At 42.6% G+C, this 16,821-nt stretch overlaps 1 protein-coding gene across 2 annotated transcripts in view; it reads left to right on the top strand.

The window, feature by feature from the left end:
• appl2 (adaptor protein, phosphotyrosine interaction, PH domain and leucine zipper containing 2) overlaps positions 1 to 16,821 on the top strand; it is a 128,131-nt gene that overhangs the window by 60,549 nt on the left and 50,761 nt on the right. For both annotated transcript variants that reach the window (XM_078553757.1, XM_078553759.1), the window contains 3 exons: positions 6,500 to 6,646; positions 12,141 to 12,223; positions 12,462 to 12,623. In XM_078553757.1, the coding sequence (XP_078409883.1) occupies positions 6,500 to 6,646; positions 12,141 to 12,223; positions 12,462 to 12,623 (392 nt within the window). The remainder of the gene's footprint in view (positions 1 to 6,499; positions 6,647 to 12,140; positions 12,224 to 12,461; positions 12,624 to 16,821) is intronic.

Consider the following 16,821-nt stretch of genomic DNA (forward strand, 5'->3'; position numbering starts at 1 on the left):
ACAACATCCTCCACGTTTGTCAAAGTATTAGGTGGATTACGCTCCAGGAGCTGATTTACAGTCACCTTATAATCCCCACATATTCTTACACTACATCTGACTTTGGTACTGCCGCTATGGGAGAATCCCAATTATTCTGTTCTAACTTACAGATAATGTTCTCAATCTCAAGTCTTTACAGTTCTTGCCCAACTTTCTCACTTAGAGCAAAGGGTACTGGATGTGGCCTATAATAAACTGGCCTTGCATTCCTCCGAACCCGTACTTAGTCTTGTATCCTTGAATTGGTTTGCTAGTTTCACTAAACACCTGCGGGCACTTGGTGATTCAAGTCATTTTTGATGTGAATTTTGCTTCAAAACAGAAAAGCTTGTTCCAGTTTATTTTGAGTGCTGCTAACCAGTTTCTTCTTAACAGGGCTGGTTTTTCACCCGTCTCAATAATGGGCAACTTTGCACATTGGTCCTTGTATGTGACTGGAACTGACACACATTATGGGAATTTTCTCTCCTCCATAACTTTGTAATTCTATGTGTGATTTCTCCAGTTAATGCTGTCTCAACTTTTCATGATACAGCAACTCAGGAATCAGGCTAACTGATGCACCCATGTCAACCTCCATGTTTACCGGAGCTCCATCCAAAACCACTTGGACTGTGATGTCCTGCGAATTTCCAATGGACATCCATGTGCTTCGGAACGTATGGATCTCAACTGACTCCTCATTGACCTTTTGCTATGAGACAACCACATGCAGTGACTGCTGTTGGCTCCAGCCGGCATTTCCTCCGTTTACCTTCTGCCAACGTATCTCGGCAAGATGACCTTTCTTCTTGCAGCTGTATGTTCTGGGCACAATTGTGAAGTAACTGTTGGCCTAAGCATCAGTAATAGGACTTTGTAATACCACTGGTACAGGTTGATAATCCTTTATCCTAAACCTCAGGGCCATTTGCGTTTCAGATTTCAGATCATTTCCGTTTTTGGATACCACATAAAAGCCTCGAACTACTTACATTACAATGGCCGAAGCCTCGGTAGCTATAGTCTAAAGTAAATAAAACGGCTAGAAAAGTAAGATGTACCACTGCATAATAGATACAGGGTACCCGTGGCACCCATGTTGCCATCTGCGATTTTGCTTGTTGGAGAGGGTTCACGACGTAAACAGTGCAGACAAGCAACTAAACTTCCCATGCTAAAGGTCGGGTGCAGTCACTGAGATTCACGCCGACTCAGGCCACAGACCTCCAGTGCTGAAGGTGGATGGGGTTCAAATAAAATGCAGTTTTTGTATGTGTTCGGTTTTTGGATTTATGGATAAGGGATCCCTGACCTTACTACTAGGTGCCACCATTGGGTCCTTCTGCTGACTCAGCTGCAGCTTATTTATTTCAACAGACAACTGGCAGTTGTTAACTCTTAGCTTCTCTCGAATCACGTTCCGCCACGTCCATGGACAGTGCTGTTTGGCAAGCTATGTCACAAATTAACTTTGGCAATGTCAGCGACTTACTGTGAATGCGCTCACTTTTCAAATCACACACAAATTTGTTCTGCAATGGTCTCTTGAAATTCCCAAGTTACAATGAGTGGACAGTTTTTTCAAAGCAATGATTATGTCTCCAATTCCTCACTGGGCAACTGATTCCTTGTTCCAACTGATATTTTTTTGCAATCTTCAATGGCTTGGGATTGTAGTGCAGCTCAAGCGAAGGGCCGAATAGCCTACTCCTGCTCCTGTTTTTCTATGTTTCTATACCTGAGGTCCAATCCCATCCTTTGATCCCTTTCGACCCAAGAGCTATATCTAACTCCTTCTTGAAAACATACAATGTTTTGGCCTCAACTACTTTCTGTGGTAGCGAATGCCACAGGCTCACCACTCTCTGGGTGAAGAAATTTCTCCTCTTCTCAGTCCTAAATGGTCTACCCTGTATCCTCAGACTGTGACCCCTGGTTCTGGACTCCCCCACCATCGGGAACATTCTTCCTGCATCTACCCTGTCTAGTCCTGTTAGAATTTTATAGGTTTCTATGTGATCCCCCCTCATTCTTCTGAACTCCAGCGAATATAAACCTAACCTACTCAATCTCTCCTCTTTTGTCAGTCCCACCATCCCAGGAATCAGTCTGGTAAACCTTCACTGCAGTCCCTCTATAGCAAGAACATCCTTCCTCAGGTAAGGAGACCAAAACTGCACACAATATTCCAGGTGTGGTCTCACCAAAGCCCTGTATAATTGCAGCAAGACATCCCTGCTCCTGTACTCGAATCCTCTTACTATGAAGGCCAACATACCATTACCGCCTGCTGCATCTGTATGCTTACCTTCAGCGACGGGTGTACGAGGACACCCAGGTCTCATTGCACATTCCTTTCTCTCAATTTATAGCCATTCAGCTAATAATCTGCCTACCTGTTTTGGCTACCAAAGTAGATAACCTCACATTAACCGCATTATACTGTATCTGCCATGCATTTGCCCACTCACTCAGCTTGTCCAAATCACACTGAAGCATCTCTGCATCCTGCTCACAGCTCACCCTCCCACCCAGCTTTGTGTCATCTGCAAATTTAGAGATATTACATTTAGTTCTCTCATCTAAATCATTAATATATGTTGTGAATAGCTGGGGTCCCAGCACCGACCCCTGCAGTACCCCACTAGTCACTGCCTGCCATTCGGAAAAAGACCCATTTATTCCTATTCTTTGTTTCCTGTCTGCCAACCAGTTTTCTATCCATCTCAATACCATCCCATGCACTTTAATTTCTTATGTTAATGCTAATCTCGTATATGGGACTTTGTCGAAAGCCTTCTGAAAGTCCAAATAAACCACATCCACTGGTTCCCCCTCATCAACTCCACTAGTTACATCCTCAAAAGATTCCAGTGGATTTGTCAAGCATGATTTCCCTTTTGTAAATCCATGCTGACTCTGTCCAATTCTGCCACTGTTTTCCAAGTGCTCAGCTATTAAATCTTTTATAATGGACTCTAGAATTCTCCCCACTACCAATGTCAGGCTGACTGGCCTATAATTCCCTGTTTTCTCTCTACCTCCCTTTTTAAATAGTGAGGTTACATCAGCTACCCTCCAATCTGTAGGAACTGTTCCAGGGTCTATAGAATCTTGGAAGATGACCACTATTTCTTAAGTATTCTGGGGTGTAGATTGTCGGGCCCAGGGGATTTATCGGCCTTCAATCCCATCAATTTCCCCAACACCATTTCCCTACTAATACTGATTTCTTTCTGTTCCTCCCTCTCACTAAACCCTGCGAGACAATATTTCTGGTATGTTATTTGTGTCCTTTGTGAAGACAAACCAAAGTATGTATTTACTTGGTCAGCCATTTCTTTATTCCCCTGTTTCTGACTGTAAGGGACCTACATTTGCCTTCACCGCTTTTTTCTCTTTACATGCCTATAGAAACTTTTATAGTCAGTTTTAATGTTACCCGCAAGCTTACTCTCATACTCTATTTTCCACTTCTTAATCAATCCCTTGGTCCTAAACAAAAACAGAATTACCTGGAAAAACTTCAACAGAAGGGACATGAGGACTCAAAACGTCAACTCTTTTCTTCTCCGCCGATGCTGCCAGACCTGCTGAGTTTTTCCAGGTAATTCTGTTTTTGTTTTGGATTTCCAGCATCCGCAGTTTTTTGTTTTTATCTCTGGTTTTAATCCCTTGGTCCTCCTTTGCTGAATTCTAAGATGCTCCCAGTCCTCAGGTCTGTTATTTTTTCTGGCCAATTTGTATGCCTCTTCCTTGGATCTAATACTATCTCTAATTTCCCTTGTAAGCCATGGGTTGGCCACCTTTACTGTTTTACTTTTGCGCCAGACAGGAATAAATAATTGTTGCAGTTCACCCATGCACTCTTTGAATGTTTGCCATTGCCTATCCACCGTCATCCCATTAAGTAACATTTCCCAATCCATCATAGCCAACTCGCGCCTCATTCCATCGTAGTTTCCTTTATTAAGATTCAGGACTCTAGTCTCAGAATCAACTACGTCACTCTCCATCTTGATGAAGAATTCTATCATATTATGGTTGCACATCCCCAAGGGGCCTTGCACAACTAGATTGCCAATTATTCCTTTCTCATTACACAATACCCAGTCTAGGATGGCCTGTTCTCTAGTTGGTTCCTCAACGTATTGGTCCAGAAAACCATCCCGTATACGCTCCTGGAATTCCTCCTCTACGGCATTGTTACTAATTTGATTTGCCCAATCTATATGCAGATGAAAGTCACCCATAATTACAGATGTTCCTTTATTGCATGCGTCTCTAAATTCCTGTTTAATGCCATTCCCAACATCACCACTACAGTTTGGAGGTCTATATACAACACCCACTAATATTTTTTGCCCCTTTGTGTTTCTCAGCTCTACCCATACAGATTCCACATTGTTGGAGCTAATACCTTTCCTCACTATTGCGCTAATTTCCTATTTAACCAGCAATGCAATTCCACCGCCTTTTCCTTTTTGTCTGCCCTTCCTAAATACTGAATACCCCTGGATGTTCAGTTCCTATCCCTAGTCACCCTGCAGCCATGTCTCCCTAATCCCGACTATATCATTGCTGTTTACATCTATTTGCGTGGTTAATTCATCCACTTTACTGTGAATGCTCCTCGCGTTAAGACACAAAGCCTTAAGGCTTGTCTTTTTAACATTACATTCCCACTATTTTTCACTGAGGCCCTGTTTGATTCTTGCCCTTGATTTCTCTGCCTGTCACTTTTCTTATTCCCCTACCTGTCTTTTGTTCTTGTCCTTGATTCCCTCTCCTCTGATTCCTTGCATAGGTTCCCACCCCCCTGCCATTTTAGTTTAAACCCTCCCCAACCACTGTAGCAAATATTCCCCCTAGGACATCAGTCCCAGTCCTACCCAGGTGTAACCCGCCCAGGTTGTGCTGGTCCCACCTCCCCCAGAACCAGTCCCAATGTCCCAGGAATCTGAAACCCTCCCCCTCACACCATCTCTTCAGCCAATCATTCATCCAATATATCCTGCTATTTATACTGACTAACATGTGGCACTGGTAGTAGTCCTGAAATCACTACCTTTGAGGTCCTACTTTTCAACTTACTTCCTAACTCCCTATATTCTGCTTTTAGGACCTCATCCCTTTTTCTACCTATGTCGTTTGTACCAATGTGTACCACGACCACTGGCTGTTCGCCCTCCCTCTTCAGAATGTTCTGTTGCCGCTCTGAGACATCCTTGACCCTAGCAACATACCATCCTGGAGACTCGTTTGCGGCCACAGAAAAGCCTATTTATTCCTCTTACAGTTTAATCCCCTATAACTATTGCATTCCCACACTTTTTACTCCTCCACTATGCAGCAAAGCCATCCATGGTGCAACGAATTTGGCTGTTGCTGCTTTCCCCTGAGAGGCCATTTCCTTCAACAATATCCAAAGCGGTATATCTGTTTTGTAGGGGAATATCCACAGGAAATTCCTGTACTGCTTGGCCTAGTCCTCTTGCCCTGCCTACTGGCCACCCATTCCTTTCCTGCCTGTGAACTCTTAGCCTGCGGTGTGACCACCTCTCTATACATGCTATCCACGATATTCTGCACCTAGCAGATGCTCCACAGTGTCCCCAGCCGCCACTCCAGCTCTGAAACCTGGGCTTCCAGGAGCTGCAGCTAGAGACACTTCCCACACACATGCTGGCCCCGGGCACTGGAAATGTTCCCGGCTTCCCACAAAGAGCAGGAGGAGCACACCACGGCTTTGAGCTCTCCTGCCATGACTTACCCATTTAAATTAAATTAAACCTTTTGGAAGATACTTCATATCAAATAATAGTAATTACTCTGGGGTCCTTCTTCCCTGCTCCTCATTGTTACAGAGTATAAACGATGAGCCAAAATATAAGACCTTATTTGTGTCTTTGGAAGTGTTCCAGAGCTTTGATGTGGAGCCTGTGGCAGACCTAAGATTCTGCTCCATACAGCAGGGTGGTAAGGACAGTGGCCTTGTAAAGTCTGGTTTTGATAATGGCTATGATGGGGTGTGTTAAGCTTCTTTTGCATTTAGTGTGCCCATTAAAACTAATGAAAGTATATGATTGTTTACTATATAAAATTATATTAAACAGAATTCATTGTCTTAATATACAAGTATGCCAATTGAATTAAATACCTTCATAATATTTACAAATAATTAATCTAATTTTTTAATGGTTTAGGTTAAGTTTCTTTTTTAGGTTTTCTCTTGCAATCTACTCCTTTTAGTTTATATGGTGATAGATTATCCTGTTGTTATGACGTAAAGGGAGAATGTCATTTAAGGAACAGATTTATCATTCCTTCTCTTACCCTGGAAAACCAACAGTATCTGTGTGATTATTTAAAGATGAGTCTTGCACGGTAGGTAATTTATGTTTTACCATTTATACTTCCAAGAAAACAGTTGTAAGCAAACCCAACTCATTCACATACTGCTTGTGTTTTTCAGTTGAAGGCGGAAGCAGTAGCAGAAGTAGCTACTGCAAGAAAAAGACAGCATCAGTCTTCCTTGCAATACTTTTGTGCCTTAAACGCACTACAGTACAGGAAGCGGGTGGCAATGCTGGATCCATTGCTTGGCTTTACACAGGGTCAGGTTAGTGAATCTGTCAGCTTGACATGTGGAATATCTGCTGGGTCCGCATAGACAGTAGGAATCAGCAATCAAACCTTACGTATAATTTGGATGTTCCAGAAGTGGATTCTGATTTGAGCTTTGAATTTTGAACTTTACGTTTTCTGAACCTAAAATTAAATCACAAAGTATTTGGCCTTACTGTGAAGCTGAGATGCAGAGTATCAGAATTTACTACCCATGCTGTGATAAACCCACCACGAACTACTATATTTGATGAGACATCCAAAATTCCTGTCTCCTGAGACCTTTAGAGACAGAAAAATAATGAACTAGAACATAGAGTCATGATTGCACATGAGGAGCCTTCGGCCCATCCAGGCAACACTCTGGAGAGTAGCCCAGTCAGTCCCAATCCCCCGCTCTATCCATATAGCCCTGCAAGTTTATTTCCCTCAAGTGCTCGTCCAGTTTCCTTTTGAAATCTTTCATTGTCTCCATTTCCAGCACCCTCGTAGGCAGCAGGTTCCAGGTCGTTACCATTTGCTGCATCAAAAGTTATTCCTCACATGTCCTGCATCTTTTGCTCAAAACCTTAAATCTGTCTGCCAGTTCTTGTCATGAGAACAGCTTTTCTTTGTCTACCTTATCCAAACCTGTAATAATCTTTACACCTCTGTTAAATCTCCTCTCAACCTCCTTCGCTCCAAGGAGAACAACCCCAGCATCTCCAATCTAACTTTGAAGCTAAAGTTCCTCATCCCTGGAAGCATTCCGGAAAATCTACTCTGCACCCTCCCAAGGACCCTTAAATCCTCCTCAAATGTGGTGATCGGAACTGGACGAACCAGAGTTTTTATAAATACTCAGCATGACTTCCCTGCTTTTGTATTTGTTCTTGTACCTCACCAACATTATTCACCATACTTTGTGCATTTACATACATGCATTCTCAACTTATCATTGGATCCTGCATAATCCTCCTTAGTCTTCTCTTTCTAATCTAGTACTATTTCCTTCTCTAGTATTATTTAATATTCACTCCTTTATGCGCCTTATTCCTCTTTTATACCAGTATTGCTGGGCGAGAATTTTTCACTCGACGGGTGGGTGCGCGCCAGACCCAAACGGGGATAAAATGATGCGCACTGACGTCGGGCGAATGTCCTAACGTCATCGTGCACTTGCGCGATATTTTGGTCGGTTGCTCACGGGAGTCAGCAGTGGCTCCCACTGACAATTAACAGGCCTATTAAGGCCATTAAAGTACCAATTGAATTAAATTTTTCGCTGCCTGACCAACCTTATGGTTGGCAGGCAGGCGAAAAGGCCAAGAAGCCTTTGGATTTTTTGGGAAACCTCATCCATGCGTGGGATGAGGTTTCCAACAGCAATTACAAATTAAATTAAAATTTTAATATTTCATTAATAACATGTCCCTGCTTATGAGGAGACATTTTTTAACATTTTAAAATTCTTTATTTTTAATTTTTAAATCTTAGGTTCCATGAGGCACCTCTGTGCCTCAGGGAGTTTTTCCTGCGCGCTTGCTTGAACTTGTGCACTCTCCCTCCTCCTACTCACATAGGCAGCGCTGAGCGCTGGAGCACGCATTTCACGGTGGGCAGGCCTTAATAGGCCCGCCAGCGTGAAATCGCCATTGTGGCCCAGTCGCGGGTGGCGGTCGGCTTCCTGACCGCTCCTGCTTGCCCCTGCCGAGCCGGCCCAACAAGGGCAAAATTCTGCCCTTGGTGTCCACCCCCCTGCCAATTTATTTTAAACTCTCCCCAAGCACACTAGTGGACCTCCTCATGAAGACATTTGTCTAGTACTTTTGAAGTCCATTTTGAATGGTGTGTCCTGCCCTAGAATTGGTTCTAATGCCCCAAGAATCTGTAGCTTTCCCTTTTGCACCAGGCCTTAAGCCACACTGATCCTCCATATCTTCCTATTTGTACTTTCGCTGGCCTATGACACTGGGTGTACATAACATCATAAGAAATAGCAGCAGGAGTGGACCATATGGCTGATTGAGCCTGCACCACCTTTCATTACAATTATGGCTGATCTTGGCTTCAATTCCATTTTCCCGCCCACTCCACAGATCTCTTAATATCCGAGACTAAAAATCTGTCTCTCCCGGCCTTAAATCTATTCAACAATAGAGCATCCACATCCCTCTGGGGTAGAGAATGCCAAAGATTCACAAAGCTCCACAAAGCTTTGAGTGAAGAAATTTCTCACCTTAGTCCTAAACAATTGACCCCTTATCCTGAGACTGTGCACCCATGTTTTAGAATCCCCAACTGGCAGAAACAATTTCTCAGTGTCTACCCTATAAGCCCCTTTTGAATCTTATAGTTTTCAATGAGATCGCCTCTCATTTTTCTAAACTCCAGAGAATATAAACCCAATTTACTTAACCTCTCAACATGGACTGGAGAACTGCGAATGTTACACTCTTGTTCAAAAAGGGGTGCAAGGGTAAAGCTGGCAACTACAGTCCAGTCAGTTTGACCTGAGTGGCAGGGAAACTTCTGGAAACTATAGTTTGGGACAAAATCAGTAGTCACTTAGACAAGTGCAGGATAATTAAGGAAAGTCAGCATGGATTCATTAAGGGAAAATCAGGTTTAACTAACTTGCTGAGTTTTTTGAGGAGATAACAGAGAAGGTTGAAAAGGGCAATGCAGTTGATGTGATGCATATGGATTTTCAAAAGGCATTTAATGCAGTGCCACACAACAGACTTGAGCAAAATTCTAGCTCATGGAATAAAAGGGCAAGTAGGCACTTGGATAAGAAATTGGCTGAGTGACAAGAAACAAAGAGTAGTGGTTAATGGATGTTTTTCAGATTGGAGGAATATCTATAGTGGTGTGCCCCAGGGGTCAGTGTTGGGACCCTTGTTCTTCCTGACATATGATTAATGACCTAGACTGTGATGTGCAGGGCATGATTTCAAAATTTACAGATGATACAAAAATTGGAAACAATTTTTGATGTGATGAGGATAGTCTTGAACTTCAAAAGAAGATAGATATGTTGGTGGATTGGGCAGACAAGTGGCAGATGAGGTTCAATGCAGAGAAATGTGAGTGATTCGTTTTCGCAGGAAGAATGTGGAAAGACAGTGTAAAATAAAGGGAGAAACTCTAAAGGAGGTGCAGGAACAGAGGGACCTTGGTGTATATGTACATAAGTCATTGAAGATGGCAGGGCATATTGGGAGAGCAGTTAATAAAGCATCTTAGGCTTTATTAATAGAGGCATTGAGTACAAGAGTAAGGAGGTCATGTTTAACTTGTATAAGACACTAGTTAGGCCTCATCTTGAGTACTGTGTCCAGTTCTGGGTGCCATACTTGAGGAAGGATGTGAAGGCATTAGAGAGAGCGCAGAAGAAATTACAAAAATGATTCCAGGAATGAAGAACTGTAGCTATGAGGATAGACTGGAGAAGTTGGGACTGTTTTCCTTGGGGAAAAGAAGGCAGAAGGCTGAGAGGAGACTTGATAGAGGTAGAGGTAAATTTTTTTCCTCTCACCACTCATACTTCTTTTGTCAATTATTTTGAATCTGTTCCCTCTAGTTCTTGATGCACTCTGAAGTGGGAATAGTTTCTCACTATTTATCCTGTCTCAGTGGCATGCTAGGTCTTTTCAGTAGAGTCATTCACATTGCTTTTGATCTGGAGTCACATGTAGTCTAGACTGGGTAAGGATGGCAAAATTCCTTCCCTAAAAGACACCAGTGAATCATAAGAACTAGGAGCAGGAGTAGGCAATTCAGCCCCTTGAGCCTGCCCCGCCATTCAATACGATCATGGCTGATCTCATTTTGGCCTCAACTCTAATTTCCCACCCTCTCCCCATAACCTTTCAACCCATTACTAATTAAAAATCTGTCTATCTCCTCCTTAAATTTATTCAGCATCCTGGCATCCACTGCACTCTGAGGTAGTGAATTCCACAGATTCACGATCCTTTGAGAAAAGTAATTGCTCCTCATCTCTGATTTAAATCCCTCAGCCTGAAACCATGGCCTCTCGCTCTAGAATGCCCCACAGGGGAAACATCCGCTCCACGTCTGCTTTGTCTATCCCCTTTAGCATCTTATATACCTCAATCAGATGATCTCTCATCCTTCTAAACTCTAGCGAGTACAGGCCTGAACTGCTCAATCTCTCCTCATAAGACACGCCCCACATCTCTGGAATCAATCTAGTGAACCTTCTCTGAACCGCCTCCATTGCAACTACATCCTTCCTGAAATAAGGGGACCAAAACTGTGCACAGTACTCCAGGTGCGGTCTCACCAATGCCTTGTACGGTTGTAACAACACTTCCCTATTTTTATACTCTATTCCTTTAGCAATAAATGCCAAAATTCCATTTGCTTTCCTCATTACCTGCTGTACCTGCATACTAGCTTTCAGCAATTCATGCACGAGGACACCCAGAAACCTCTGCACTGAAGCATTCTGAAGTTTCTCTCCATTTCCGACCAAAATGGATAACATCACACTTATCCACATTAAACTCCATCTGCCAAATTTTGGCCCATTCACCTAACCTGTCCATATCCATTTGTAAATTTCTTATTTCTTAATTTCAACTTACTTTCCTACCTATTTTGGTGTCCTCTGCAAATTTAGCTATCATTCCTTCTATCCCTGAATCCAAGTCATTAATATAGATTGTAAATAGTTGGGGACCAAGGACCGAACCCTGTGGCACCCCACTAGTTACAGCTTGCCATCCAGAAAAAGACCCATTTGTCCTGACTCTCTGCTTTCTGTTGGTTAGCCAATCCTTTATCCAAGCTATTATATTACCCCTAACTCCATGTGATCTTATCTTGTGTATTAATATTTTGTGCAGCACCTTATCAAAGGCCTTCTGGAAGTCCAGAGAGACTACATCTACAGGATCTCCATTATCCACTTTGCTTGTCACATCTTCAAAGAATCAAATGGGTTTTTACTTCAGTCCAATAGTTACATGGTCACCATTGTTGATACTATCTTTTTATTCCAGATTTATTTGTCTGGATTTCACCAAAATGTGCAAAAGTAATAATATATTAGATTTATCTATATCATATATTTATCTGACTCATTATATGACTCACAGCCAGGGTAAATCAGCCTATTTGCCCTGGTTTGTTTGAATTTTGTGGTTCTGAAAGTTTGGAAAGAACTGTTCTTAACATTTAAATCTTAAATTGGAACAGCTGGATGTGTTAGTTTCAGCAGCTAGAAATTAATGAGCAATTAAATTATGTTTGTGGTCTCCAAGCCTCTCCAGTACTCACCAATGTAAAGATCAGAACTTGGACAACACCCCTCTCGGATGTGGTAAAATCATTGAGACTTTCCTCTATATGTTCATACATAAGCCTGTTTAATATGTATGGATTGCAGAAGTGTATGTAACCAGAGAATATGACAGCTATGTTGTCCCAATCTTGAAACCACAGAACATTTGTAACCTCTCTCATCTTGTGTATTACAGATCAACTTTTTCAAGATGGGAGTGGAGATGTTTTCTAAGAAACTGGAAGAATTTTTATCTTCAGTTGCAACCATGGTTCAAAGGTTATAGACATTCTTTCCAACACAATATAATGTTTAATACTTCTTACTTTCCTGATTCCAGGGTTTAATGGTTTTCAAAAGAGGAGACATTCAACAAATGTCTCGAGTCTGTTGAATATGAAAAAAGTTGTCTTTCATTTATTAAACGGGAATCCTTAATAGTTAGTCAAATATACAGTGCCTCCTGTTGAAACTGTTCACTGCACTAACTGTGTGTGTTGTATGTTATCTAATACAGTATCCAAGGGCAACTGGACACTGAGGCTGAAAGTATGAGATTGGCCCAACAGGAACTGCTGTTAGCCAATGAGTCCATCTATATTCCCGATAACAACACTACTGCAACCAGACCAGCTAACAGGAACCTCCTTCAGAAAGCTGGCTACCTGAATATTCGAAAGTAAGGGCATTACATTTTCAGTTTGTCGAACCTGAAGCTGTTAAAATTGAAACTTTAGACTGGGACATGCATGCATTTATGTGCACATGTGTATCATAATTAGCTAGAATGCCCATCTCTGCTCGGCTTACCTTCCTATCCATGTTTTTTTCTGATCTTGCAGCTCCCACCTCCCATTGGGAGAGCAAGTGAATTAAGTGGCAAATACCAATGGGGAGCGGGGAAAACAATTCCAGACTTCCACTGTGTATATAAGTGGTCTACTTCCCACAAAAAGCCAGATATTTTTAAATTTATTATTTTACTGGATGTGGGCACCACTGGCTGGACCAGCATTTGTCGCCCATCCCGAATTGCCCTACCACCACCTTGAGCCGTTGCAGCCCATGTACACCCACAGTTCTGTTAGGAATGGAATTCCAGGATTTTGACCCAGTAAAGGAATGGAGATATATTTCCTAGTCAGGATGGTGTGTGGCTTGGAGGGGAACTTGCAGGTGGTGGCATTCCCATGCACCTGCTGTCTTTGTTCTTTGAAGTGGTAGAGGTCCTGGGTTTGGAAGGTGCTGGCAAAGGAGCCTTGGTGAGTTGCTGCAGTAAAGATTAGTGCTGTCTGACTAACAGACCACTGACAGCAACAATGTTTATATGAGGTTAACCAGGAGCCACATGGAGGACTGGGACACACATGCATTGGATAGCTAGAAGTGGCATTGAGCCACATATTGAGGCTAATGGATGTGTTGGGTTCTTAGCCTGGTGCCCTGTAATATCAGAGAAGAGCAGCCATTGAGCTGGCAGTAGCCAGTGTTACGATAGCTGATGTTTAGCTCCTCTATGAACATACATACAAACATACGAAATTGGAGCAGAATTAGGCCATTTGGCCCCTCGAGCCTGCTCCGCCATTCAATAAGATCATGGCTGATCTGTTTGTGTTTCAAATTCCACATTGCCATCTACCTCCAATAACCTTTGATTCCCTAGCCTAACAATCACAGAATCTCAGAATTTTAACAGCACAGAAGGAGGCCATTTGGCCCATTGTGTCTGCATCGGCTCTCCAAATGAGCATTATGCCCTTGTGCCATTGCCCTGTCTTTTCCCAGTACCCCTGCACATTCTTTCTATTCAAATAATCATCTAATGTCCTCTTGAATGCCTCGATTGAACCTGCTCCACCACACTTCCAGGCAGTGCATTCCAGACCCAAACCCACTCGTTGTGTGAAAATGTTTTTTCTCACGTCACATTTCCTTCTATTGCAAATCACTTTAAATCTGTGCCCTCTCATTCTTGATCCTTTTATGAGTGGGAACAGCTTCTCCCTATACTCTGTCCAGCTCCCTCTTGATTTTGAACATCTCTATCAAATCTCCTGTTAGTCGTCTTCTCTCCAATGAGAACAGTCCCAACTTCTCCAGTCTAACCTCATAGTGGAAGTTTCTCATTCCTGGAACCATTCTTGTAAACCTCTTCTGCACTCTCTCCAATGTGTTCACATCCTTTCTATAATGTGGCACCCAGACTGTACACAATACTCCAGTGACGGTCTAATGAGCGTCTTACATAAATTCAGCATAACCTCCCTGGTCTTGTACTCTATGCCCCTATTAATAAAGCCCAGGATACTATATGCTTTATTAACTGCTCTCTCCACCTGTCCTGCCAACCTCAATGATCTATGTACATATACACCCAGATCTTTCTGCTCCTGCACCCCCTTCAAAATTTCACCCCTTATTTTATAATGTCTGTCCATGTTCTTCCTACCAAAATGCTTTCCCTGACACTTCTCCGCATTGAACTTCATCTACCACCTATCTGCCCAATCCACCAACTTGTCTATGTCCTTTTGAAGTTCTACACTATCCTACTCACAGTTTACAACATTCCCAAGCTTCATATCATCTGCAAACTTTGAAATCGTCCCCTGCACACCAAAATCTAGATCATTAATATATATCAGGAAAAGCAGTTCCATTACCAACCCCTGGGGAACGCCATTACAAACCTTCCTCCAGCTCGAAAAATATCCATTGACCATTACCCTCTGTTTCCTATTACTCAGCCAATTTTGTATCCACGCTGCTACTGTTCCTTTTATTCCATGAGCAATAACTTTTCTCACAAGTCTGTTGTGTGGCACTGTATCAAATGCGTTTTGAAAGCCCATGTACACCACATCAATAGTACTCATCAACCTTTTCTGTTACCTCTTTAAAAAAACGCCAGCAAATTAGTTAAACACAATTTCCCCTTTAGAAATCCATGCTGACTCTTCCTTATCAACCTATATTTCTCCACGTGACTACTAATTCTATCCTGAATAATTGTTTCGAGAATCTTGCCCATCACTGAAGTTAAACTGACTGGTCTGTAATTGCTGGGCTTTCAAGCTTTTTTGAACGAGGGTGTAATGTTTGCAACTCTCCAGTCCTCTGGCACCACTCCTGAGTCTAGCGAAGACTGAGAAATTATAGCCAGTGCCCTTTCAATTTCTACTCTCACTTCTTTCAATATCCTTGGATGTATCTCGTCCGGTCCCGGTGCCTTGTCAACTTTAAGTACTGACAGTCTATCCAACACTTCCTCCTTATCAATTTTGAACCCTGCTTCTAACAGAGTTTCCTCATCCTGTTACCATGGCCTGGGTAGCATCTACCTCCTTGGTAAAGATGGATGCAAAGTATTCATTTTTAATACCTCAGCCATGGCCCCTTTGTCCATGTGTAAATTCCCTTTTAGATCCCTAATCAACCATACTCCTCCTTTTACCACCCCTTTACTATTTATATGCCTGTAGAAGACTTTGGGATTCCCCTTTATGTTGGCTGCCAATCTTGTCTCATAATCCCTCTTCGCTTCTCTATTATGCTTTTTCACCTTCCCTCTGAACCTTCTGTTTTCCTCTTGGTTCTCAAATGTATTTTCTACCTGACACCTGTCATAAGCACACTTTTTCTTCTTTATCTTAATTTCAATCTCCTTTTTCACCCATGGAGCTCTGGATTTGTTTGCCCTACTTTTCCCTTTCGATGGAATATACCTTGACTGTGCCCGAGCCAATTCTTTTTTGAAGGTAGCCCATTGTTCAGCTACAGTTTTTCCTGCCAATCTTTCATTCCAGTCTACCTGGCCCAGCTCTGTTCTTGCCCCATCAAAGTCGGCTCTTGTCCAGTTGATTATTTTTACTCTGGATTGCCTATCATTCTTTTCTAACATCATCCTAAAGCATACAATGATCACTGTCTCCTAAATGTTCACTCACTGACACTTGATCTACTTGGCCCATCTCATTTCCAAGGACCAGGTCTTTTCTTGTTGGATTGGACACATACTGCTGTAGAAAATTTTCCTGAACACAATCCAGGAACTTTTACTCCTCTCCGCCCTTTACCAGTCTACATTTGGGTAATTAAAGTCCGCCATTATAACTACTCTATAATGCCTGCATCTCTCTGTAATTTCCCTGAAGATTTGTTCTTCTACGTCCTTCTCAATAGTTGGCGGTCTGTAGACCACACCGAGCAATGTAATTGCACCCTTTTTGTTCCTTAGCTCCAGCCAAATGGATTCTGTCCTTGAACCCTCTGGGACATCCTCTTCCTCCAGCACTGCAATGCTCTTCTTAACCAATATAGCCACCCCTCCTCCTTTCCTTCCTTTTCTATCTTTTCTGGACACCTTGTACCCAGGACTATTTAACGCCCAGTTCTGCCCTTCCTTGAGCCAGGTCTTTGTTATCACCACAGTATCATATTTCCACATAGCAACCTATGCCTGTAACTCCCCAATCTTATTTACTATACTTCATGCATTCACATCCATGCAGAGTAACCCTGATTTAGATTTTGTTACTTTCTTCCTCACCCTGACTTCAACTACTGACTTACTACTCTCTGTACTAGTGCTGTCTGTTCCTCCCAATATTTTGTACACCCTGGTATTCCTCTCTAATGTTCTCTCTTGGTTCCCATACCCCTGCTGAGTTAGTTTAAAGCCCTCCCAACAGCACTAGCAAAACATCTCGCAAGGAGCTCAGTCCCAGCTCTGTTCAAGCGCAACCCATCCGGCTGTGCAGGGTGCTATTTCCCCCAGAGCCAGTCCCAGTGTCCCAGGAATCTAAAGCCCTCCCTCCTGCACCAACTTTCCAGCCATGCATTCACCTGCCTTATCCTCCTATTTCTGTACTCAC

Source organism: Cetorhinus maximus, chromosome 12, assembly GCF_964194155.1.
Source record: "Cetorhinus maximus chromosome 12, sCetMax3.hap1.1, whole genome shotgun sequence".
Lineage (NCBI taxonomy): Eukaryota > Metazoa > Chordata > Chondrichthyes > Lamniformes > Cetorhinidae > Cetorhinus > Cetorhinus maximus.